Source organism: Syngnathoides biaculeatus, chromosome 22, assembly GCF_019802595.1.
Source record: "Syngnathoides biaculeatus isolate LvHL_M chromosome 22, ASM1980259v1, whole genome shotgun sequence".
Classification (NCBI taxonomy): Eukaryota; Metazoa; Chordata; class Actinopteri; order Syngnathiformes; family Syngnathidae; genus Syngnathoides; species Syngnathoides biaculeatus.
In genome coordinates, this window is record NC_084661.1 from 561,388 (window position 1) to 586,173 (window position 24,786).

General features: G+C 39.2%; 1 protein-coding gene across 1 annotated transcript in view; it reads left to right on the forward strand.

Moving 5' to 3' along the window:
• rbfox3a (RNA binding fox-1 homolog 3a) overlaps nt 1–24,786 on the forward strand; it is a 332,844-nt gene that overhangs the window by 283,837 nt on the left and 24,221 nt on the right. Inside the window, exons 7-10 of the mRNA XM_061810158.1 lie at nt 4,464–4,610; nt 16,790–16,843; nt 22,020–22,080; nt 24,105–24,158. Coding sequence (XP_061666142.1) covers nt 4,464–4,610; nt 16,790–16,843; nt 22,020–22,080; nt 24,105–24,158 — 316 coding nt within the window. The remainder of the gene's footprint in view (nt 1–4,463; nt 4,611–16,789; nt 16,844–22,019; nt 22,081–24,104; nt 24,159–24,786) is intronic.

The following is a 24,786-nucleotide window of genomic DNA, read 5'->3' on the forward strand; positions in this document are numbered from 1 at the left end:
GTAGGCAGTCAGAGGATAGGCAGAGACCCACACAGCTTCTTATTGCTGGATTAAAGCTCCTTGCCTGTTGAGTTTGTGTGTCTCTGTATGTGTCCACTTGCATTTGCGTGTGTATGTGTGTCGGTGTGTGTGTGTGTGTGAGAGAGAGTGATGTAATGCCATTATCCTCACATCCCTGTCTTTCCATTTTTACCACTCTCTTCAGTCAGCACTTACCCATGTCTTGTGTCTGTGAATACTTCCTCTATAGCCAATCACCATGGACTAATTCTCTCTCTTCAATCTTTTGCTTTTTCTGTCTCCCGCTCCATCGCTCCCTCTTCCCCATTTCGCTGTCTCTTGCTACAAATGCTGCTACCTTCAGCACTTCTTGCTCATTGATTGGAGGCCAGATAAGATGACATCATCTCTCCATGTTTGGATTTTGCCCTTATTCTTTTTCGCTTCCTTTTCCCCTCATCCTCACATAGGTTGCATTTCTTTGCTTCTTCGCAGAAAATATTTTGAAGTGAGTCAAGACGAAAGCCGTGTGAAGTTTGCATGTTCTCCCCATAGCTACGTGGGGTTTTTTTCCGGGCACTCTGGTTTCCTCCCACATCCCCTAAACATGCATTCATTGGAGACTCTATTTTGCCCCGAGGTGTGATTGTGAGTGTGACTGTTGTTCGTCTCCATGTGCCCTGCAACTGGCTGGCAACCAGTGCCGGGTGTACCCCGCCTCCTGCCCAATGATACCTGAGATAGGCTCTAGCACTCCCATGACCCTCGTGAGGATAACTGGCTCAGAAAATGGATGGTTGGAAATTGTGAAATACTGGAGTTGTATTTGTGTTTAATGCTACTCCTGAAAATATCTTTGATATTATTTCTGTTGCCCTCTGCTGTTCTCTGGAGACCAATCAATTGACTGCAGTTTGTTTGGTTTTACGATGCACGTCAATAATTCTGATACCTATATTCTGATGTTTACATTTTGATTTTTGAAATTAATCTATCCAGCATTCCTAGCAACCCATTTGGACCTCTTATTAAACATCAACTTTATTAAAGATAAGCTGCCTGGAAACATTCAAACAGTTCCATAATTAAAACTGAATTCCCACTATCCAATCCAGCAGATATATATTTATACGATAGTTTTGTTTTTGTTTTGTTTTTTAATGATTCAGAGACCTGCATCATTGCTGCACATTCCTTGAAATTAAATGAAAAATTGCAGGAAAGTAAATAGTTAAACTTAATAGAAATCCAATAAAACAGAGGAGAGAGTAGGAAATAAATACAAGGAGAGCTAGCGGGTTTTAAGGAATTTGCCAAATTGTGTTGGTCTAACGTGCAGCTTAAAAGCAGAATGGAAGACCTCAAGGATATGATTTTGAATTCGTGCGAATGCGCAAGGCAATCTTTTTTGCAATATTTTAGAAATGGTAGGGAGTTTAAATCTTAAAGTAAATTAGTAACTTAGTGTCAAGGGATTGCTTGTTTGCTTGTGTGTTTGTGATCTCCATGGGCTGTATAATATTCTTTATTATTAGAATTTTAGATATTTTGATCTTTATCTTTGGACTGAATAGTCTCATTTTTTGTTGCACTTATTGCGATGACAAATAAATCTGAATATGCATCTGAATCTATATAATAACTTGTTTAAAACACGTGAAGTAATCAGTCGCAAAGCTGCTATAAATTGCTGCAATGGTTGTTTTTCCTTTGCTTTGGTTTGTTTTCAAGATCTAAATTTGACTATCGTTTAAACTGACTGCAAATAGAAAAGGGGTTGATCTCAATGAATTGATTGGCAGAGGGATGTTAGATTTTAACTTGAATGCTGGAAATCTTAAGAATATTTAAGAAATGCTTCTCAGGTTAAAACAGAATGATCAGTACTACTGAGTTCATTTTCCCACTGAATCAGAATCTTCATGTTGAAACTTATCTCGTCTTATCCCACTCAGTTGACAAGATTCGCTGCAGGTCTCAGAACTGCTCTGGTGTTAGATGTGGTTGCAATAATTGGTCAACTTCCTGATGTAGAAAATGAGTCCTTTCTCTCCCGTGTTCTAATGTTTTTTTGTACGTATTTGTGAATCCTTCAAGTGAGATTCTCAATCTTCGATATGTGGGTTCCTAACAGTGTTTGACCATAAGAGTGCTCACTTCCACAATAGATAAGATGAGGTATTCATTTTCTAAAAATTAATTTCATTTACAAAATGAGGAATGCAACTTTGTCCTCTTCTTATAAAGGTACAATTTTATATAAAGTAGCTGTCACATTTATTGCTGATTTATGTTATTTATATATTTGTTTGTTGTTTTTAAATGAATCCATTACAAATTAGTGTGTGAAACAATGACCTCTTGGAAACTTAAAGTGGGACTGTCATCCCTATAAACATTTTAAAATAGATATTGTAATGACAAATACATACAACAGTATTCACTTCAATGTCTATACGAAAAAAAAAAGTGAGCAGAGAGCGCGTCATCCATCCACAAAGTTGCACAATTGAGTGTCCCTCGACATCCAAGTGGTGGCCATATTAGTCGCGTCCTCTGTCCTTCCGCCGTTGAAAACGTCCAGTGCCTGCTACTATGGAAGCGAAACAACAGAGATATTCAGATTTTTCCGACGCCCCTTCTGACACCGAAGCTCTTTTCGAAAAGGACAACACCACACAAACGAGTGAAGTTACCGGGGCAATATTGCACTATTGTTTTGAGCCCTCAGAGCAATATTACACTGTTGTTTCGAGCAATATTCAGATTATAAGCGATCACTGCCAAACCACATCCCTGTCCAATTCCGCGTCGAAGATGAGCCATCGCAGCTCATCGCAGCCAGCCGGTGTGGCTTATGACAGAGTCGAGCGGTGCTGTTTTAGGGGGGTGCTCACAGACCCCACAGTACTGAGCAACACAATCAAGCTGTGGCGCTTTATGTGCGCACGCATTCTCGGCTGAGTTCTTCAGAGCCGCCCCCGTCGCAAAGCCAAACGCACAGCCTTTGCAGAAGCTGTAAGCGCCGAACACGGCGCCTCAGCGTGTGGCTGATTTTCGGAGATATAAGGAGGAGGTGGAGCCGAGCCATGCTGCTTTTAGGGGTATGTTCAAAGGCGCCACTCTACGCGATGAACGCTATCGAGACGAGGCTGACTGAGACATTGTTGGCTGGGCGACGTGCACATCGATACATTTCATACGTGGATCTTTTGCTACATTATGAGAGAGAGCGATTACATGGTCCGCCCCAAACTATTATTTTTTTTTAGCAGCTGTATACACATCTGCCTGTTATTTGGAACTCATGAAGCTCTCGTCGTCTGCACCCGTGCAATCCATTTTTCACAACGAACAGGGTCTCTTTCAAATTTATGAAGGGTAATTCCATTCTCCCGAGTGTTCAAGCAATGTCCAGCAATACAATGAGCCGGCATTTTGGCTGACACAAAGGAACAAAGAGCTACCTTCCCAGAGGTAAAACTAATGGAAACAAACAAGTCCACGAGGGGGCGCCGCTGTCCTTTACATCACTTCCTCCTTCTTCTCGAAAACAAATCCCTCGGAGGATTCTCATGGCGGGAGTTACATAAAGCTGTATACATCAAAATCATGTTTTGTGGTGAAAAAACACATGGGACCATATTGGCTGTGGGTTTTTCATTAATAATATACCAAAAATCATTCATTTCATGACAGGCTCACTTTAAAATACATATAATAAAAAGTCTTAACCTCACATTGACAATCATGCTGTGGAGCACTTGGGCCTAATAAGCTGTCATAAAGACCATTGGTATTTTGAGGTCACTTATAGTTTCCTGTTGTAAAACAGTCATTTGGACATATGGCTATAAAAGACCTCCAAAATGTTGGCTTGTCAGAGCTTTGATCAAAACAGCAAGTCAATGAGTTCAAGTCCAAATGAAGTCGCAGGTCATTGCTGGTCAACTGCAAGTAGAGTTGGAAATCTTTTAACATTATAAAGTCGAGTCTAAATCATCAAATTCATGACTTAAGTCCAAGTCATGTGACTTGAGTGCATACTTCTGTAATGAACTAAATACAATACAAATTGGGGTATGTGTGTTCCAGTGATAACACAATTTTTACATTTGAAAACATACCGTAGAGTCTTTTTTTAACCACCACATCGAATCTTAAAACAATATTTTCCCACAGCTGGCAGGCTGAATGAATGCACTGCATGTCCACACTTCTGTGCCTTGCTTTGTGAAGTGTTTTCTGATGGACTGATCTTGATTTTAACATAGAATGGGCCAACATTCCCCTCCAATTAGAGGCTGTTTGCAGTTTATCACTGGAATAGCCACACCGGTGCATGCTATGGCACTTGCTGCTTGGAATTGAAAAATCAGGATAGAATTTGTACCAGGCCTTTTGCAGATTCTGTTTATTGCCAACATCAACTGACCTTTGGCATTCTGTGTGCTTCTTTGCAGCAGGTAGATGACGTTGCACAGACGGAGGGGTCGCAGCATCTTCACCTGCAGCCAAGTGACACATCAGAGAAACAACAGCCCAAAAGATTACACGTCTCCAACATACCTTTCCGTTTCCGAGACCCCGACCTCCGGCAAATGTTTGGGGTAAGATGGGCTACCGCAGATGCATGATTGTTCTGTACTTTATTACAGCATTTTACAACTTTATTACAGTTCTTGGCGTTACAAATGAAGAATATATAAAAAAGGCAATAAAAATAAAAAGACAATTTACATCCATGTCTTTTTATTTGGGATGGTTGAGTTAAAGGCAAATTCAGGGTATGATAGTAAAGCAAGGGAGATCCAAAGAGATCTGTTTCAACTTGACTTCGCTCAGTTAAGTTTAAGGGTTAGCAACATTAAGCCTGATACAAATAGATTATCCATTCCTCCATTTATTTTTTATACCGCTTGTTCCCATGAAGGTCGCAGGTAACTGGACTCGATACTGTCAGAACCAGCTGGGTATACCATGAAATAGTAGTCATCAGTCAATTTCAGGGCGCATATTGGCAAACGAGTCATACTCACATTCATACCTATGGACAATTTCATTTCAGAGTCTACAGTTAATCTAAGAAGCATATTTTGTAGATATGGGAGGAGACCAGAGATTTATTTCATGTAAAACATGATTTTTGCTCTCTCCACTGGAGTGACTTAGATCAGATCATATGGTTTTGACAAATGAATATACAAGGTATTATAATTTCCTCCAGAAGGAATACAATCTCTGTTAAGAAATATATCCTGGACACAAAACCAGCAATGCAATAAAATGCAATTTAGAATGAAATCATAACCATCTTTGAGCAGGACTGCAATCTTGTTCAGTTCAATTGATTTTTTATGTTTTCTCACTTCTCAACATTATTAGTGTTTTGACTTTCTTTCATTTGTTCTGTGACCAAGCTCAATTGAACCGTCCATCAATCTATTTTTACATCAATAAACTTAATTGATAAACATCCCAAAATTCACAACAACAGCAGTGTACCAGAGCTGTATGACTTAAGGGGTGTCGCCCAAGTGAGTGATGTCAGGAATGTGGTTATTTCGTGTCTGTGTGAGCTCTGGAAGTGAGTTTTTCCGACTATAGCTGCGTTCCAGTGTTCTTTTGTAGTTGTGTGTTTGGCGACCAGTATTTGAACCATTCAATGAACGACATTTTTTTACTTCACTCAGGTGCTGGCATAGTTAAAGCTTACTCCTAATTCAAGTGGGTCACTCCTAACTCAAAGCATCACTTTATTTTCTGAATGACAAAAACTATCATCCTTTACTGACCGGTATTCTGTCCGTTAAAACAAAACTCAAAAGTGAAAAACACTTACGGGATAAAGAGTTGTGTCACTTGAACTGGTTTGGAAGACTCTCGTCATAAAACTAAATAATTCACATCTTTACCTTTGCATGGCCCTAAACCCAAATTAGGCAAGGGTTATTAATGTTTTATCTTGCATGTCTGTCCTTAAGTGGTCCTCTGAAAGTTAGTGTTAGGTAGCTAGCCTATTGTTGTTACATATGCAAAAGAAACATTTTATGATGACTTACCGTACTTGAGGAAGTACGAATTGTTGTGATGGCTGTATTTTGAAATTATTTCATAATATGAATCATTGTGTCTTGTCAACGTCTAATGACTTTTTCCATCACAAAAGCTTTAGATTTTTGAGATCAGATGGATTTGAACTTCTGAAAATTAGAATCTGTCAGGTTCGACACCCAATCGCTGGACTGAATATGCAATTAATTAGGGACAATGAAGTGCTCTTTAATCGACTCATAGGGAAAACAGGTTTGGCTGACCAGCTGCACCTCCAAACCACATTCTGAGTCAGCCAAATTGTTGTACCTCTTTTAATTGCTTTCTCAGATTACATGGTTACACAGTAGAGATGGCTACACCCACCCCAACATCAACACTTCGGTAAATGTTTCTTCAAGGTTGGACAGTGTCCTGATAAACCCACGAGAGAAAGCAGGGCATTGTTTAAAGACATGTTTATGGCGTTTGGCATTATCCGCATGAGGTGGAAGGGGAACATTGCTTCCCATGTTGAGGAGTATCTGCTTAAGGTCAGCAGGGAAACTCGCTGAGGTCACAATGGAGACATCGCTTCCCAGTGTACGAGACTATCTGCTTGAGGTCGGCAGGGCGGCATCGCCTCCCAGGTGTCGCTTGATCACACTTTAAGTCTCGGACACAGCTAACGGGGAGAACAATTCAAAGACTAACAAACAAATCCATGATAAAATAATTCGAACAATAACTAAAATAGTAATAAATTATTTCACACAAACATAGAAATTGTGGAATTCTGGCCAATAATTTGGTCCTTACTGTATGTTGGTCATGAAAGCTCACAATACGATGTGCCATTTGTTTTTTTTGTTTGGTTGTTTTTTTGTTGGCCAGTACATCTGCAGTCTTGCATCACGATTTATCGGTTATTCAAATTTTGAGACGTAGTAAAACTAGTCGCCGACAGTCGGCCACTCGTGAAAACTACTTGCCAAACCCCACGCAGTGCGTGACAAGTCACTGTTTTTCGACGCAGAGCTTAGTGTGTGGTATTAATCCATATACTTTACTACTGGATGTGCGTGCTCACGACTTCTATGTGGCTGTCTAAATATAGCATGCAATGTGCTTACCACTGTTTCTACATTCATATAACACAAACACGCATATGGTTGTACCAACCAAGCCCAGCACCAGTATGAATATTTAAAGGGAGGCCCAAGTTATGTGTTTCCTACTCCCACATCCACCTTCCCGTTACACAAATGGACTGGAACATCTGCTCCTGTGGGTTCCACCAGCACTTCCCAGGCCTCTGAGCTCTTGACGTTAGGAGACGTCACGGAAAAGGAAAGGCCCGTCAGCAGAGACACAATTAATGGGATTCTTCAGTGAGGTTAAAAGGGAGTTTATCCTCATTAGGTGTATACAGGGTGACAGCAGCAGCTAGGAGTGCTGGAGTGAGTGTCGGTGTGCGTTTGGATTTGTGTATACTTGAGCAGTGCTGGGACTCTATATTTTCTCCCACCAGTCTCCAGTCACTTAGTGGATTCTCCAAGGCACTGAGCACTGCACCACAATTAACCAATGATGGCATCAGACTAGGAGAAAGGAACAGCAGAATGGTAAAGGAGAATAGAGAGACAGTCTCAGACAGTCTTGTTGAGCACAGGATCACAAGAATTCACGAAAGGGAAGTTTTGAAATTACTGCTCGAACCTGTGCCAGTAGGCATTTTGATTAACAAAGTATATTACCCACTTTTGAACAGTTAACAGACACAGAATATTAACGTGTACATTTTAAATAAAAATTCTTCTTTGCTAAAAGGGACGTGTGAAAAAAATGCTTTTTAAATGCTGGGATCTGTTGGTTCTCTGGATTGCCCGACCACACCATATATGAATTTAAACAACCAAGTTTTTATTTGTCATCAGCCTTTTTAAAGTGTGATGTGAGGAAGCCCTTTTGAAATTTTCAAGATTGTGGCATGAGAATTCAGTAAAGTTACTAAACAAAACTAAGTGTGTCTGCTCATGACTCAGTAGCTTGCCTGGGCAAAGATCGGACAGTCAAACAATGTCTACACTCTCATGTCAAAACCAAAACAATAAGCAGAGCTGCAGTGAATTGTTGGATGCACAGGTTAATCTTCAGTAAAATCGCTAACCAGTTAATTTCTTATAGTATAATATAATATAATTTATTATATTATATTATATTATCTCCCCGGCTAAACGCAGAGGGGTTGCGTCAGGAAGGGCAACCGGCATAAAACTGTGCCAAACAAATATGCGTTTATCTGAGATGACACGCTGTGGCGACTCCTAACGGGACAAGCCGAAAGGAAAAGAAGAAGAAGATATATACAATTATTCTTATATTACAATCAAGCAGAGCACACACAAACATTTTCAGACTGTTTTAACTGTTCAACTGCAAAATAAAAATGCATGTCTGTTGTAATAGTTGCAACTGTGAATGCAACCCTCTTAACCCAATATAAATCCACCCTTTAATTTACTCATCTTAAATTTTACTCATGAGAATTAATGGAACTTTAATGAGTATATTTTTAGGACTACATTCCTTCTGAGTTTTTTTTTCATCATAATTGCAAAAAAATATTAACAATAATAAATCAGATGTATGTAGTTAATTTTGTAGTACTTTATATTTACTAGTACTTTTCCATTGCATTTTTTTCCCTTGGGAATATATTGAATTTGGTAATTGTAGCTACATTTCAAATTAAGCGCAAAACATTCTTGGGTCCACTTCAGTAATGGGCCACCAGGGTTTTGTTGTTTCTTAACGTGTCTCCTTCTGACAGATGTGTTCAATCTGCCATGGTTTTCATATTTTCCTTGAGAACTATTTTCAAGTGGGAAACCAATCAACTAGCCCAACCTGAGGCAAGTAAAGCTGAGCCAAGACCAGTCAGTACTGTGCAGTGGAAAAGAGGCAATTGAATTGTCCCTGAATGTGTTATTTTTCCTGAGTTGAAGACAGAAGCAATTACTGTAAAATGTGTCTGGGTTTACCCCTCACTATCATATATTTCAGAAGAACTGGAGAACTTCCTTTCACTTAAATTGGGATGTGCGGAACAGCAGACACAAATCTATTACAGTTCCACTAGACTACCACCACGATGCAAACAAAGGCAATAACTGGGCATTACAGCAAATGGAATTCTGAGTCATCTCAGCCAAAGTTGTAATAGAAAAGCATTATGAGAGCATTAAACTAAGCCATGGAAAAAAAGTTCAATCAAAGGCGAATTCCAAGACCTGTGTGTATCATGAACAATAAAGTAAACATAACCTCCAAAAGCAGTAAAACTAAAAAAAAAAAAAAAAAAAAAAAAAAGGAAATAGTCATTATTTTCCAGCAAAAGTACAGACGGCATCAAGAGAAATAAAACCAAACTCATCATCTGCTAAGCACAAACTTAGTTCATAATTAGATAAAGACAATTGGGAGGCTATTATGGGGTCAAGGTTGAGAATCTTAATTGCTTTGTGGCATTATCACTCCTTTAATTCTATTTTCTTAGGCTCTTTCTGATTGAGGCCTCCAAAATACAATATATTTTTTTTGTTTTGACTACCACGCATCACTTTTTTCACCACATGCCATCATTAGTGGGAATTTATTAAGTTGTTATATAATTACAGTAATATTGCTTGGAAGCAAAGACTATGTTTCAGCGCTTGGCTGCTGTTCATTTAGTCTAACAACAGGGTGAAACCTGACAAGTTAAGATGCAGGACTGCTGTCCCATGAGTATTGGCAGTGTTTAATTAATAAACGGGCACTTAGTGAGCCAACCGCGAGAGGGTCCTTACTGTCACACTCCCAGAGGTAGGTGTTCTAAATGAGTCATTAGATACTCAACACACATTCACTGCCTATATATGGTGTGTATGTGTATAGGTGTGTGTGTATAGGTGTGTGTCTGTGCGCACATGCACACAGGTTTAGGTACAGTGGTAATCGAGTTTTAATGACACCTGCACCTGCCTAATCACCAGTTCAGGAGCATTCTAGTATTCCAGGTAACCCAGCACGGGAATCCTTTTTAATGTGTCCTGTTCAAAGCGCCTCTCTCATTTGCCTTTCCAATTACGCCACAAGGCTCCATTCTTGGGTTATCTCCATCTGAGGCGGCAAGGTGTAATTATAATCCAAAATTGGCTAATTTACATCAACATATCATTGAAGTCAGGCAAAATAACTTTTGCAATGGCTGGAGAGGCTAATGCCTTGGAGCCCTTAGTTCAAACTGTACATTTGAGATTATTCAGACAATTAGTGTGTTTAGACAAGTAAGGGTGAGTAATAAATATTATTGCTTTATGTATCATCAAGTGAGGGCTGGTGAATCTTTATGAGCATCAATAACTTGTTGCGGACATTAATTTACAATACTCAGTTTTACTGACAGAATCCAGGTGGAATTTTTGCAGTAAAAAAAAAAAGACCTAATACAAAGTCATTATACTTACACAATAGGTATTATAGAGGCTAGTCGACTAATTGACTAGACGTTTGGAGCATCACCACTAACACCAAGAGGTCCATGGTACCTGTATCTCTCTCAACAGCTCCACTCCTTTGACCACTCTCTCAACCCAACCTATCTTAATAAGTTGCAAGTATGGTTGTAGACCTGCTCCCAAGTTCACACTTTGTAAAACTTTCCTTTACAAGACTTTGCAAACTCTAGCAAAGCTTGAAGCTCTTTGTGATGGAGCACAAACATTCTCTCAGTTCATGGTGATGTGAAACTCTCCTGACTGTAAACATTGACGCTGATGTTGCATCAGATTTCAGTTCTTATTAATTTCTAAACCGACCAGTGTCATAAAAGCATGGAACCTAGCCCCTTTGGGGCCAGGCCAACCTCACTGAAAACTCAATGCCCAAGCCCTGACAAATAAGGCAGGCTGGACTCAGCAAGGGCATTCACCTCTAAAACCTATGCAAAAACATTTATAGAAATGAGCTTTAACAAGTGAAAATGTCAAGAACTGGACATAAAGTGCACCCTGTGCAGGAATATTTGAAGAACGCTTGATGAAAACAACACTTTGAACAGAGAAAAGCTGGGATGAAGAAGTGTCAAAACACTTTTATGAGGGAATTCAGGAAATGGATTTCCACCTGTTAGTACATTCAGTACGTAACAAAAAGCTCCAACTATGTATTATATACAATTAATTTTTTTTTGAAAGTATACATTATTGGCATGACATTTCAACCCATGTAAATATGTAAAATAATAGATCCATTTTCTATTCCACTTCATTTGTTATTTTCTTAGAGATGGCCCAGATCAAATATTCCTTGAGATAGATGTCTTTATTAGGTGAGCTGGAATTTTTTTTTCCAGCATACTTTGGGCAAAGGGCGGGATAAACGTTGGAATGGTCACCAACTGCAGGGCACATACACTATCGACGAACATCCATCCATCCATACCTGCATCAACACCTATGGACAATTTAGTCTTTAATAAATTAAATTTAATGTGGAAAGCTGTGTTAAAGCTGGAGTAACCAGAGAGGGAGACAATAGAGGGAGGAATGTGCAACAACAATACCAAAGTTGACATTCTAACCCTGAGTTTCAAAACTATGAGGCAGCTGGACTAACCATTTATCCACCTTGCTGCGTATGGAAAACCACACTTGACCACAATTATATAAAATTGCAGACTGACCACAAACTCACACTGGCAGTATTCTCAAGTGGTCCATCTGTGGGCATTGTACCCGTTCTGTAAACAATGACAAGAATAAAATATGAGTATATTCAAGGGGGCGGCACAGTGGAACAGCTGGAAAGCATTGGTCTCACAGTTCTGAGGTCCCGGGTTCGATCCCAGACCTGCCTGTGTGAAGTTTGCATCTTCTCCCCGTGCTTGCGTGGGTTTTCTCCGGGCACTCCGGTTTCCTCCCACATTCCAAAAACATGCAACATTAATTGGTCACTCTAAGTTGCCCCTCGGTGTGATTGTGAGTGCGGCTGTTTGTCTCAATGTGCCCTGCGATTGACTGGCAACCAGTTCAGGGTGTACCTTGCCTCCTGCCTGTTGACAGCTGGGTTAGGCTTCAGCACTCCCGTTACCCTCGTGAGGATAAGCGGCAGAGAAAATTGATGGATAGACGGATGGATGGATGGATGGAGAGATATATACAAGGGAAAGTAAGTAAAATAATGAAGACTAATATTTTTATCCAATAAAAGACATACTTTCAAAATACAAAAAAAAAGGTCATTCTAAAAACTGAAGACAGCTTTAGGATCCAGATCAATCCATTGTAATTGTGCTTCAGTAACTCCATCTGGCACACGCATCTAAGCAACAATGACTTGAGGACATTGATGAAGAAGTATAGCGCAATGCAGCATTGCACTTGTAAATGTGGGTAAAGTTTATAAATTACAATGGGTAAACCTGCTTTTAAGGTGGCAAACTAAATGTAACCCTCACTCAAGTGTCGTTCATAAATGCCGAGAATGAGCGATCAAATATCAGGCATTCCTTTTACTAGTCCTTTTTTTTGCGTGTTTCTGTACACATTCATAGACTGGTGTATACATTTGAATCTTTTACTCAAAACTTAAACAGTAGAGTATATTATGGACTGATTAAAATTCTCTAATTATGGTTATTTACTTGCCTTCCTGAACTAAAAATGTAATTGTAATGGTAGACTGCTTGATCCATTTTAATTCACTGACGAAGCTCCAATTTGAGCAGTAGTAAAATATTGAGAGCTCACGATATTGCTGCATGGCTTCTTCATATTTTTAGAGCAGATGGGCTAATAATGTGTTTAGCACTATATGTCCACTGCTCAGTAGTATGCATTCTTTGTCTAAAAGTATAATATTGCAACTTAGTACCACTCTGATGATCTCAAGATGATAAAGTAATGTTGCAGCTTTAAAAATGTGGTTATGCCAACTTTGAAGAAGACACTTTTCAAAAGGATACTCTCCTGACACTTGACGGGCTGCTGACGGAGAGAAATTGGAAGTCGTCATGGTGTAACCGTAATCTGAGAGAATGCATTTGAACGCTTCTTTGAACATCTGATTGACGGATCTCACCCCCACATCTCGGCATAGCTACATTAAACATCATTTCAGCTAATTCCGATTAACTTTGATGCCACCATCCACTCGCACACCCTTGGAGTCTTCATCTCATTGCATATAAGTCATTGAATATTAGCTAAAACTACTTGTAGATGTTAGACACCTGGTTTCAACTGAGCAAATTGCATTGGTCCATTCAAATACACTTTTTTTTAATAATGGTCAAGACAAAAGTGAAGGTTGGTAAAGACATAACCACCTTAAAAATCATGTGATTTGCAAAAATTACATTTTGCCCTTCGAACTCTGCAGGTACAAATGCATAAATCTTAACAACTGTGATTTATGCAATAGTAATAACTGTAAATATATGCAATAGTTCTGACACATTCACAAAATCATATATTTCAGAGATAACACTACATGTTATAACAATAATTATTTTGCGGTCTGCTATTTTCTCAATGTAAAATGGCTGCCTCATCCTGGTACTTGAACCGCAGATCCTCTTGTGTATTGCAACTGCTTTTGTCAAAAGAAGCAAAATAACTATTTTCACAATGATATTTAGCTTTAGGCACAATGTGGCCACCCAACAGATCCATTTGCAATTTCTTGTGATTTCCTACTTTTTCCTCTTTGTTTGCAAGAACACGTAGCACAACCCCAAATGCTTTCCAAACTGTTGAAATGTGGCAGCTTCTATTTTAGAGTAAATTAAACAACATGAATCACCAAGGCTGTGCAGCACATGTCCACACTTCAAATGCAACCGTCCACCGGGAGAAAGTTAAGTCCAGAATGTGTGAGCAGAGAGAAACCAGTTCTAGCTGAAGAAAATTGCTTGTTCAGTGGTCTGTAGATGGGCCTCTCACGGGGTTTAGTTCCAGACAAATATCACTGTGTCTCTGATCTGTGCCACACACATACTCTACACAAACACTTTATTTGATTGAATGATTCCAAAGATTGTTTTATGTAACTCTAGGAACACATTTGATCAGAATTTGTCCATATGGAATCAAATGTCTATATGACTTAAAATGAAATAACACACTGATTTTCTGTACTTAATTGTTGCATGTGAAATTATTGGGGAATATCTTTCATTTGTAGGCCTGGTGCTGTGACCTTGCCTTTTGATTTGTTGTTTGCACCATCTTGATTTATTTATTGAAATAAACAGTGATTCAAGGGCTAGTTATGCAGAATGCAAGGCTGAGTATTACCATATTTTCTGGCAAGGTTTGCGCTCAACATGAACTCATCTCATGAAGTGTAATTCCAGCACATCATCGAACTCAGATCTCTAAACAATGACCACTGCATTTCAGTAAATTGAGACAGGATAGGCCAACCATCCACATTGACCCGTTCAGTTAAGAGAGTTACGGTGTGTACACAACAGAATTAAAATGTATGATTGAGTTATAGTGTACTCTGGCATTTCTGAACATACTGTTGCAGATTCTACAACTCCATTCCATTTCAAATTTTTGGTATCTTTGAGTGTCTGGTTTGGGACAATTGGAGGATGGAGCTGCTAACTTTTTTCCTCTTTTTTTTTGGTCAATAGCCACCTTTAATTTAATAATATTAATATCTAAATGCCATCATCCAGAAATCATTTTGCCAGCGAGAGTGTAGTCCACGGTTAACATTTGGAAGTGGTTGAATTGCAAAGGATTTTGTAGAAATCTTGTGGGAGATGAATTTAGCCTTGCATTCATATTTTTCACCAATTTATATTCCTGGAAAGAATTAGAGATGGATCAAAAATGTAAAAGCGAATTGTGGGGTACTGTATGTCATTCTGCTGTGACATATCCCTCAAAGAGCCCTTAGACACTTGAAGCAGTCTATAGACCTGTTTTCATTATGACAGTAAAGTTTGATTTTGCTCAGATTGACTGGCAACCAGTTTAGGGTGTACCCCGCCTCCTGCTCTATGACAGCTGGGATTGGCTCCAGCACTCCCACAACCCTCGTGAGCACAAGTGACTCAGAAAATGGATAGATCTAAAGTTTTAATTTTGCCATTTAACGCAATGAATACTATGTGATTATACGTAACAAAAAGTGCAGTCTGTTTAGTCTACTAAAATAAAGTGTGTAAACTTTCCCTTCACTTTCTAAAGGTCAATATGTACATTTCGTATGTACCAACTGTGATATCCAGACTCCCTCTAATAGTACTTTAAGGTGGTGTATTCTGGATTCCATAAGGTGAATCTCTAACATAAACTTAATCTAAAAGTGTACATCTCATTTAAAAAAAAAACATCTTAGTTTGTTTTACGGGTGTTTAGAAAAGGCTCCTCTGAGGTTATTTGACCCAGTTTTCTACCCGCTTTATCCATCCATCCACCCATTTTCTGCGCCACTTATCCTCTTGAGGGTTGCAGGCGTGCTGGAGCCTATCCTAGGTGTCATCAGGCAGGAGGCAGGGTACACACTGAACTGGTTGCCAGCCAATCACAGGTTACATGGAGACAGACAACAGTCGTACTCACAATCAAATTTATGGGCAATTTAGAGTCTCCAATTAATACATATTTTGGGGTTGTGGCAGGAAACCGGAATGCCCGGAGATAACACCACACAGGCAGGGCCAGTATTGAATGCTAGAACTCAGAACTGTGAGGCGAATGCTCCAATCATAAACATAAATAAAAACGAAATACAATGCTGGGTTTGTACTAAAAATTCAGTACTACATTACATTGTAAAAAAGATAGACAGGGTGTCCTCAGTTTATGTCGGTACAGATTGACATTCATTGACCGATCATATTTAACTAAGCAAGTGCCACAAAATTCAATTTATTTACCACTATACTTCCCATCTCATTTTTTATTCTTGGCCTCAGTTTTCTCATATAGTAATATTTACAGTAGTTCAGACCCGAGTGCTGCATTAGGTAGGTTAGTGACGATACAATGTGTTGCAACTTAAACACATATTTGTCATTTGAGTGATTTCACCATCAAAGAATCAGACAGTATATTCACTAATATTTCATTGTTGTTCTGGTTTATTAATTGCTTAACTTAAATCATTATTACACACACGATGCCTAATGAGTGCAATTTAGAATTATGGAATATCTACTATGTGATTACAATCACGAATGAGATCAATGAGGACAAGAACATACAGGATGATTCAACAGAAAGGGTTTTCTCCTAAGTGAAAATTTCAAATACTCTTACTCTAATTGTGTTTTATCTAAAGCGGAAAAGAAGCAAAAGATGATGGGGATCGTTAAGATCAGTGGTGTGTGCCAATATATTGCACAGCTATAGCATCTGGTTTAGTAATGTTCATTAACAGCATATAGCCTTTCGCGCCAGTACACACACATGCACATATGCGGCCATCTTCATCACCGCAACAGAGCAAACACAGCATTAAATGGCAGTGATCTTAAATGGCTGTTTTAATAATCTAATTGTCAGGTCAAGAGGAGTTGGATCATTTAAAGGACCGAATACTCGAATAAGCGACCGTTTAATGAAGAAAAGTTTCAGGGAAAAAGTGTTTTGGGGATTTCATTTGGTATTTTGTGTGTAAGATTTCTGCCAACATTCTAATTAGCCCTTCCTGTACTCCCTCCTTTTCCTCCTCTTCTTGTCTTCAACAGCAATTTGGCAAGATTTTAGACGTGGAGATTATCTTTAACGAGCGAGGCTCCAAGGTACGTAAGCATTGAGTTGTACAGTATACTATATATTTTTTGTATTCCTCCTTACTTTAGTCAAGCTGCCCTATCTGGATTTTCTCTCACACAATCGCTCCGCCCTCTCCACAGCTCTCTTTCACTCCGTGTAAGGGTAATTACGAAGTTATCTGTTCCAATTGCCTCCAGGCACTTCTTACACGTTCCCCGCCTGCCATACATTGAGACCTCCGCTCAACTGCCTCCTCTTATCTTAGTGCTGACATCAGGCCGCCGAGCGTATGCAAACACACACTGTCTTGCCTAGTTAGCTTCCCGACCTACAGCAGCAGGAGATAAACACAAATTGTAGGAGTCGCGACGATGGAGCCTATCAAATAGACAAATTCTGCCTACCCACTTGTCAACGTCGTGGGACATGTGGGTGTCTGACAAATGTATTTCACTGGCCGAGGATAGACCGAAGGCCACTGGCCAGCAATTTATTTTAGATTTCGGGATATCTGTTCATGAGCTTTGATAATTATAAATACAGTGCCTTGTGAAAGTGTTCAGCCCCGTTGAACTTTTTAACGTTCACCAAATTTAGGTTTCAAACAAAGATATGAAATTCATTTTTTTGTCAAGAAATCAACAACAAGTGGGACACAATCGTGAAGTGGAAGGAAATGTATTGGATATTTCTATTAGTTTTGCACATCCAGAGACTGAAATTCTTGCCCATTCTTCCTTGCAAAACAGCTCGAGCTCAGTGAGGTTGGATGGAGAGCGTTTGTGAACAGCAGTCTTCAGTTCTTTCCACAGATTCTTGATTGGATACAGGTCTGGACTTTGACTTGGCCAATCCAACACCTGGATACGTTTATTTGTGAACTATTCCATTGTTGATTTGGCTTTATGTTTTGGATCATTGTCCTGTTGTAAGATAAATCTCCATCCCAGTCTCAAGTCTTTTGCAAACTCCAACAGGTTTTCTTCCAGAATGGTCCTATATTTGGCTCCATTCATCTTCCCATCAATTTTAACCATCTTCCCTGTCCCTGCTGAAGAAAAGCAGCCGCAAACCATGAGGCTGCCTCCACCATATATGACAATGGCGATGGTGTCCAGGGTGATGAGATGTGTAGCTTTTATGCCAAACATATCGTTTTACATTAGTGGTGCCCCATAGCTCAGTGGTTAGAGCATTGGTTTGGTAGACCGGGGTCGTCAGTTCATATTTCACTGGGCCCTCTACTCCCCCTGAGGGGTTGTGTCAGGAAGGGCATCTGGTGTAAAAACTGTGCCAACAAATATGAGCGTTTCATCTGAGATGTCACACTGTGCCAACCCCTGATGGGACAAGCCGAAAGAAACTTACTATATTGTTTTGCATTGTGGCCAAAAAGTTTGATTTTGGTTTCATCTGACCAGAGCACCTTCTTCCACATGTTTGGTGTGTTTCCCAGGTGGCTTGTGGCAAACTTGAAATGAGACTTTTTATCTTATCTATATCTTTGAGAAATGGCTTTCTTATTCTTCTTTCTCACATAAAAGCCAGATTTGTGCAGTGTACAACTGATTGTTGTCCTATGGACAGACTCTCCCACCCTAGCTGTAGATCATGGGCCTCTTGGCTGCATCTCTGATCGGTCTTCTCCTTGTTCGAGGTGAACGTTTCGAGGGACGGCCGGGTCTTGGTAGATTTGCAGTGGTCTGATACGCCTTCCATTTCAATATGATTGCTTGTACAGTGCTCCTTGAAATTTTTTTAAAGCTTGGCAAACCTTTTTGTATCCAAATCTGGCTAATCGTGATGCTCTCTGCACTTTAAACAGAACCCCGATTCTATCACAGAGCAGGTGCATTTATACAGAGACTTGATTACACACAGGCGGATTCTATTTATCATCATCAGTCAACATTGGATCATTCAGAGATCCTCACTGAACTTCTGGAGTGAGTTTGCTGCACTGACAGCAAAGGGGCCAAATAATAATGGATGCCCCACTTTTTAGTTTTTTATTTGTTAATGTTTAAAATAAATTCAATTACATTTCACAATTTTGTCCCACTTGTTGTTGATTCTTGACAAAAAAAAATATTCTATATCTTTATGTTTGAAGCCTGAAATGTGGCGAAAAGTTGAAAGGTTCAAGGGGGGCGAATGCTTTCACAAGGGACTATATATAGAGGAGTTTGTATGAAAATGAACATTTATTATATGTTAGGAGTTTGATGCAGTGTTTATTGCCAAGTCAAAAAATAGAATACCAAAAATATAGATTTTTAAAATCAACAGTTACTCACCTGGTGTTTTTTTTTTCTTTTCCCTGTTTGTAATTCCATTAACATGTCAAAATAAGGCCCCTTTAGCTTGTAAAACGATGACTGAGTTGTCTTGTAGTGTCACAAGACCTCTGATTGGTTGAGATTCTCATAATCGAAGAGATTCTCACTGCACTGATTGAGGGTGTCCTAACATTTTTGTCTAATACTGGTGCCTCCAGTAGTTCCTATAAATGTGTTTTCAATGGGGAATGAAAAGAAAGAACTGAGAATGGAAACTGTCACACATAAAGTGATGGTGTTGATATTTATTTACCTAAAGTAGTTGTGTGTCATGTCCTGTTTTCCCCAACTTCCTAGCCTCCAGTTCCAAGTCACTTTCTAACATCCAGGCCTCTCCTCTCTGCTTTGTCTTTTTCCTCTTATTTTCTTTTATTGTCATTTCCATCCTTCATCCATTGTTGTTGTTTTTTTGTTTGTTTGTTTTAACCTCACTTCCTGCCAACTGCAGGGGTTTGGGTTTGTAACGTTTGAAACGACTACAGATGCTGATCGCGCACGGGAGAAACTAAATGGTACAATCGTAGAGGGACGCAAAATCGAGGTGCCTGTCTTTGTTCCTCTCTGTTTTTGCCTTCTGCCCCCACCCCTCTTCTCCCTCCCTTTCTTGTACTCTCCTCCTCCCACCCCTGACTCTGTCTTTCCTTTTTCCTTCTGCCTGAAGTTTCCTGCAATACCTTCCCTCTCTTCCATTCATCTCGTGTCTTCCACCTGCCTGCTGCACCTTGAACGCTGCATGCTGAAGCCTGATCTGATCTGTAAGTGTTTGTGACAAAGACAGAGAAGGAGCGATTCGGCAACGTTTGAGTGTTTTCCCGTGTTTTGACACAAACAATGAATACTACTTTGCTCATGACGGATTGCGGCATGTGTGTTTGTGTGTGCATGCGCACGGAGTAACATCAGCTTGTTTTTGCGGGGATTGAAAAAGAATGAAATAAACTTAAAATCAATAAAGCGTGGTCAAAAATCCAACAATGGTCTTATTAACTTTGTATCTTGTGTACAATATGAAGCAAGTTAGTTGTTTTTTTATCCTTTTTTCTCTGTAGTTCAACGAAAACAGTTGGTGGTTGGAAGATTTAAAAAAAATGCAAAACAGTGAAAACAAAAGACACAGCAGTTATAAACTGTAACATGATGGCAACCACTATAAAGCAAGGGATGCGGGACAGACTAGATTTTTTTTTTAATTATCATTCCGTTATTTGGAAGTACAATAAAACAAATGCTTCTCTAAATGGGAGTAAAATTACTGTGTTACTTTTGGCAATTTAAATTTTATTTTTATCAATCGTGAGTTTTATTATGGTTGTTTTTGGAATAATTTTGGTAGTGCCTTTCGAAAAGCCAAGTAGTGTCACTGGCATATGCAATTTTTTAAAATTTGGCCTAAAGGCAAAAATTAATAACCATTCATGCAAAACTGCAAAAAAAAAATGTCCATCACTTCAAAGTAGTTTCTACTCTCATCTTTTGGGAGTTGTTTTTTTTTTTACTATGCAAAGTGCCTGATCTCACAAAGAAAATGCTAAATTACGTGTTCACTTCAACAGATGAAGACTCTTGTTAAACGAGGGTTTTGCACTTTTATCATAAAATAAATTTTGAAGTGTTGAAGCGTTAACGGAAGAGGTAATATATTCCATTTTTAAGATTGTCAGCCGAACCCTATCGTCGGTACAAATCAACTCTGAACACACCTTTGCCAAAATTGTGACAAAAACAGCCCGATTGTCTTTATGTGTGTAGCAGGCCTCACAGGAAAGAAATCTGTTAAATAACATTGGGGAAGGCAGCATCAGGATAGATCGGAAGCCATGCTTTGTTGCCTTTAACTGGTCCGAAACGTACGGGAATTGGATGCAGGTTTAAATGTTCGGACAGCAAACCTGAAAAATTGGTCCGGGAGCGTCGTGATAATTATTATTTGTCGCATTTCAGCGTTGTTTTTACGGGCAGAAACGATTCATTCTTCCCATCACCTCTCATTTTGCCGATGCCTCGTCTTCACTAAATGAACCGCAGTCGTCGTTACGCAACCATTGCTGCTTCACATCTGCCTTGCTGATGCAGTATTTAAAGATGCAATATCTTCTTTTTAGGTTTGATAAATTGCATTCAACTTGCTAAATTTATCTGTTGCATCTACTCCTCACAGTATTTTATCTGTTCAGATAAATATAGAAAATGCAATGAAATGTACTGCACTACAATTTTACCTGTTCGGTAGACGTGTTAAATCCGGTTCCACATCTGTTTTCTGTGAACAGTAACGTCTTCTCCTGTTTTTGCATGTTCAAACCTTTAGTAAATCAGGCCATCGTGTACAGTCAACGCCTAACCCCACATGTTCAGTTTCAGAATTTGGCCAGCTCCAGATTTTTTTAGGCTGACCTATCCTCATTTTTGTTGAAGATCTCACCTACAGTACATGCCATTTCGGTGATCAAGCAAAAATCAGTAATAAAAATATTCCTTGGGCACCATCTTTTGGCACCTTTAGGCCAACATCTATGTTGAACTGAGGAGAGAGGCTTCATTTAAATTTAATCAAGACATATCCTTGTCAAAAGAAAGATGAAAAAAGAGCTTCACCACTATCTTCTTAGATCAATAGATAATTTGAGTACATGTCCCTGTGGATTATTACATAGCTTGATCACATTCCCTCACTTTGGCAGGGGAAAGCTGTAAAATATATTTTTGTATTGCCACTATGGTTTTGAAAAGAAGAACTGTTGACTTGACTGCATGTAGCCTGACTTGTAATATATAGCATGGCGAGTTGTTATGATGGGGGACATACTGTACTGCGTATCCAGTTTTGCCTAATACTAACCTCTGCCTGCCTGCCTGCTGACAGGTCAATAACGCCACTGCAAGAGTAATGACCAACAAAAAAGTGGCAAACCCTTACACAAACGGTAAGATGAAACTTTTATTTGTATATCTGCATGCTCATTTGTTCTTTCAATTAATGCCACGTGTTCTTTACTGGTTGCAAATACCTAGTAACGGACCTTATGGTTAGCCATCAAAAGGGAGGCAAATTCGATCTACCAAGTAAATTCACTCTTGTAATGGAAAGGAAACAATAGTTGAACATGCATCATCCTTTTACTTGAGCTGAATGAAATGCATATTTATCGTAGGGAATGCTAAATCCATATTTGTCTTAGAGAATGTAGTTTGAAATATCATTCAAATAGCAAAGTGCAGGCAGAAGTTAATGGCGATAGGAATAAGGAGAAAAGAAAAACTGGAGCTGGAAGGGTAAATGAATACAGCCCGAGACTAGCCCTCAGTGGTGTCCAGACTTACGTCCCTGTCAGTGCAAAATGTAAAGCTAACAGTAAATTAATACTAATAATAATAGTAATTAATTTCCGAGGCGTTTATCCTCACAAGGGTTGCCGTGATGTTGGTGCCTATCCCAGCTATTTTCGGGCAGGTTGGTTGTCAGCCAATCACATGGCACAGACAACAGTTGAAATCTAACCAGCTGCACAGGTTTATTTATCCAGCTCTTTGTTCATTTTCAGAATACTTTTTGGCTCATGGTTGATGGAACTTTCACTTTTTTTTCTTATGGATGCTGTAGACGTTCCATAAGTAGATTAGTGAATGATGAAACAAAAACGTATCTGTACCTTGATCTTCTTCAACCTTTTGTGTAATCATAATTAGTAACCGAGTGGAATTGATTGTTGATTCGTCCCATCTGGAGCAGTTGATTTATCGTGCCTCAATGCAATTGGAGCAACATGGCGTACATTTGGGGCTGAGGTGGTAGAGTGATGGTTTGAACTCAGCCTCCCTTGTAACTACGTTAGTCTTCTAGTCTTCTTGTATTCTGAAGGTAGATACTAAAGCCCTATTTTCTCCTGCTGCTCCAGTATGTCGTCAGTATATAAATGAGGTTTTGGTTTCCTCTGATAACTACTATTATTGGACATGTCACCATGACGTCCGGCTGGCAAAAGCCCAACTGATCTTTAATGGTATCACTAGTACACAAACCCCTTTGTCATTGGAGCATGGCAGAGCGATGGCAAAGACAGGGTTGGTGGCTTCAATCATGACGTTAGCTTCCTCCTTTACAGCCAAAATTTGAATGTGCCAAGTGTCAAATAAAAAGAAGATTCGGATGGTCATGTGATTTAAAATTACATTTCAACAGATAAGTTGATGCAACTGCAAATGCGGTAGGAATTCAGACATACTGTTCAGACTGTTGTTCAGATTAATGGCAGATGTATACACAGGCCAGGTGAGCCATTACGTTTTGTTAAATACTCAAAAAGAACCCACTGATGGTTTGGTTCACAGTCTGTTAGGTGTGAAAGTGTACTACGTAATAATTATTACAAAGTTAATCCACGAAATCGAGGGATCGAAGTTTGACTAACATACGCAGATGACGAGGTAATATAGCAATAATACAACAGTAATAATTTCAATTTAGGATGTAAAAGACAGACTCATTCATATTCTTTTGAAAATCTATTAATTTTATTGATCTGTGTATTTAAATTATTGGTGGTTATTATCCTTCGGAAAGTAATAAGTAAATAATTTTTTTTTTACACATGATGTCTTTCTTTCTGTTGTCACTTAAATTGTCTTTGCCATTAATGCCACTCGAGAAATAATAATATTTTTTATTCTAATTCTGAAAGCCTCATTATGTTGTTGCAATAAAACAGAGGGATCTGACCCCCAACCTCAAATGTCCAATCGATTACTTATATTGCTTATTCTCATTAGAGTTGCCGATAAATTGGAGTAAATTTTGTCTTCAATGAACGTAACATGCATGTTTTTAGAATGTAGGAGGAATCTTTAATACCTGGAGAAAACCCACACAAGCATGGGAAAAACATGAGCAGCCAATCTCAGTACAAATCTGCTTTCCTCGCAATGCTCACTCTGTGCGTGTTCATTACAGGGTGGAAGTTGAATCCAGTGGTCGGAGCAGTGTATGGTCCTGAATTTTATGCAGGTAAGAAAAAACTCAAATAAGCAATAATTTTATTGAAGAGCATAAAGGATTTTTTTCCTGCATGTACATATAACTGTGTTGCGTGACGAACATGACTAATGATATGCTGTGGACTGGTATAATGCGGATGACTGAATTCCATAGAGGTGCATGTATGATTGGACCAACCCTATTTGTGTAAGTGGACTTTGAAATAGCAGCTTGGCTTCCTGTGCTGCAACTGTTGACTCACCATAACTGCATTCCTTTTTGCTCATTAGTCTGAAATCTGTTCATTTCTAGACAGGTTTATAGCACCCCTCTAAATAACTGTTCTGACAAAGAGAGGCCATCCATCTTTTTTATTTCTTCCCCCATTCCCTCCCCCTTCTCCCCACTTTCCTGCCCTTGTCCCAGTAGTGTACATCCACTGTATCCCTTAATCCACCAACCCAAACAAGCAACAGAGCATCAAGAGATGACCTCCTTCCAATACAAACAGGCTAATCTTTCCCCTAATTCCACATATGAAGAGCACCTCGTGGAACAATATTTTAAATAACTAGTTTCATGAAGAAGCAACATTTCTTCTGGATCCAACTAAATACTTCATTTGAATATGGGTTTATTTTCCACAAATATTCATCAG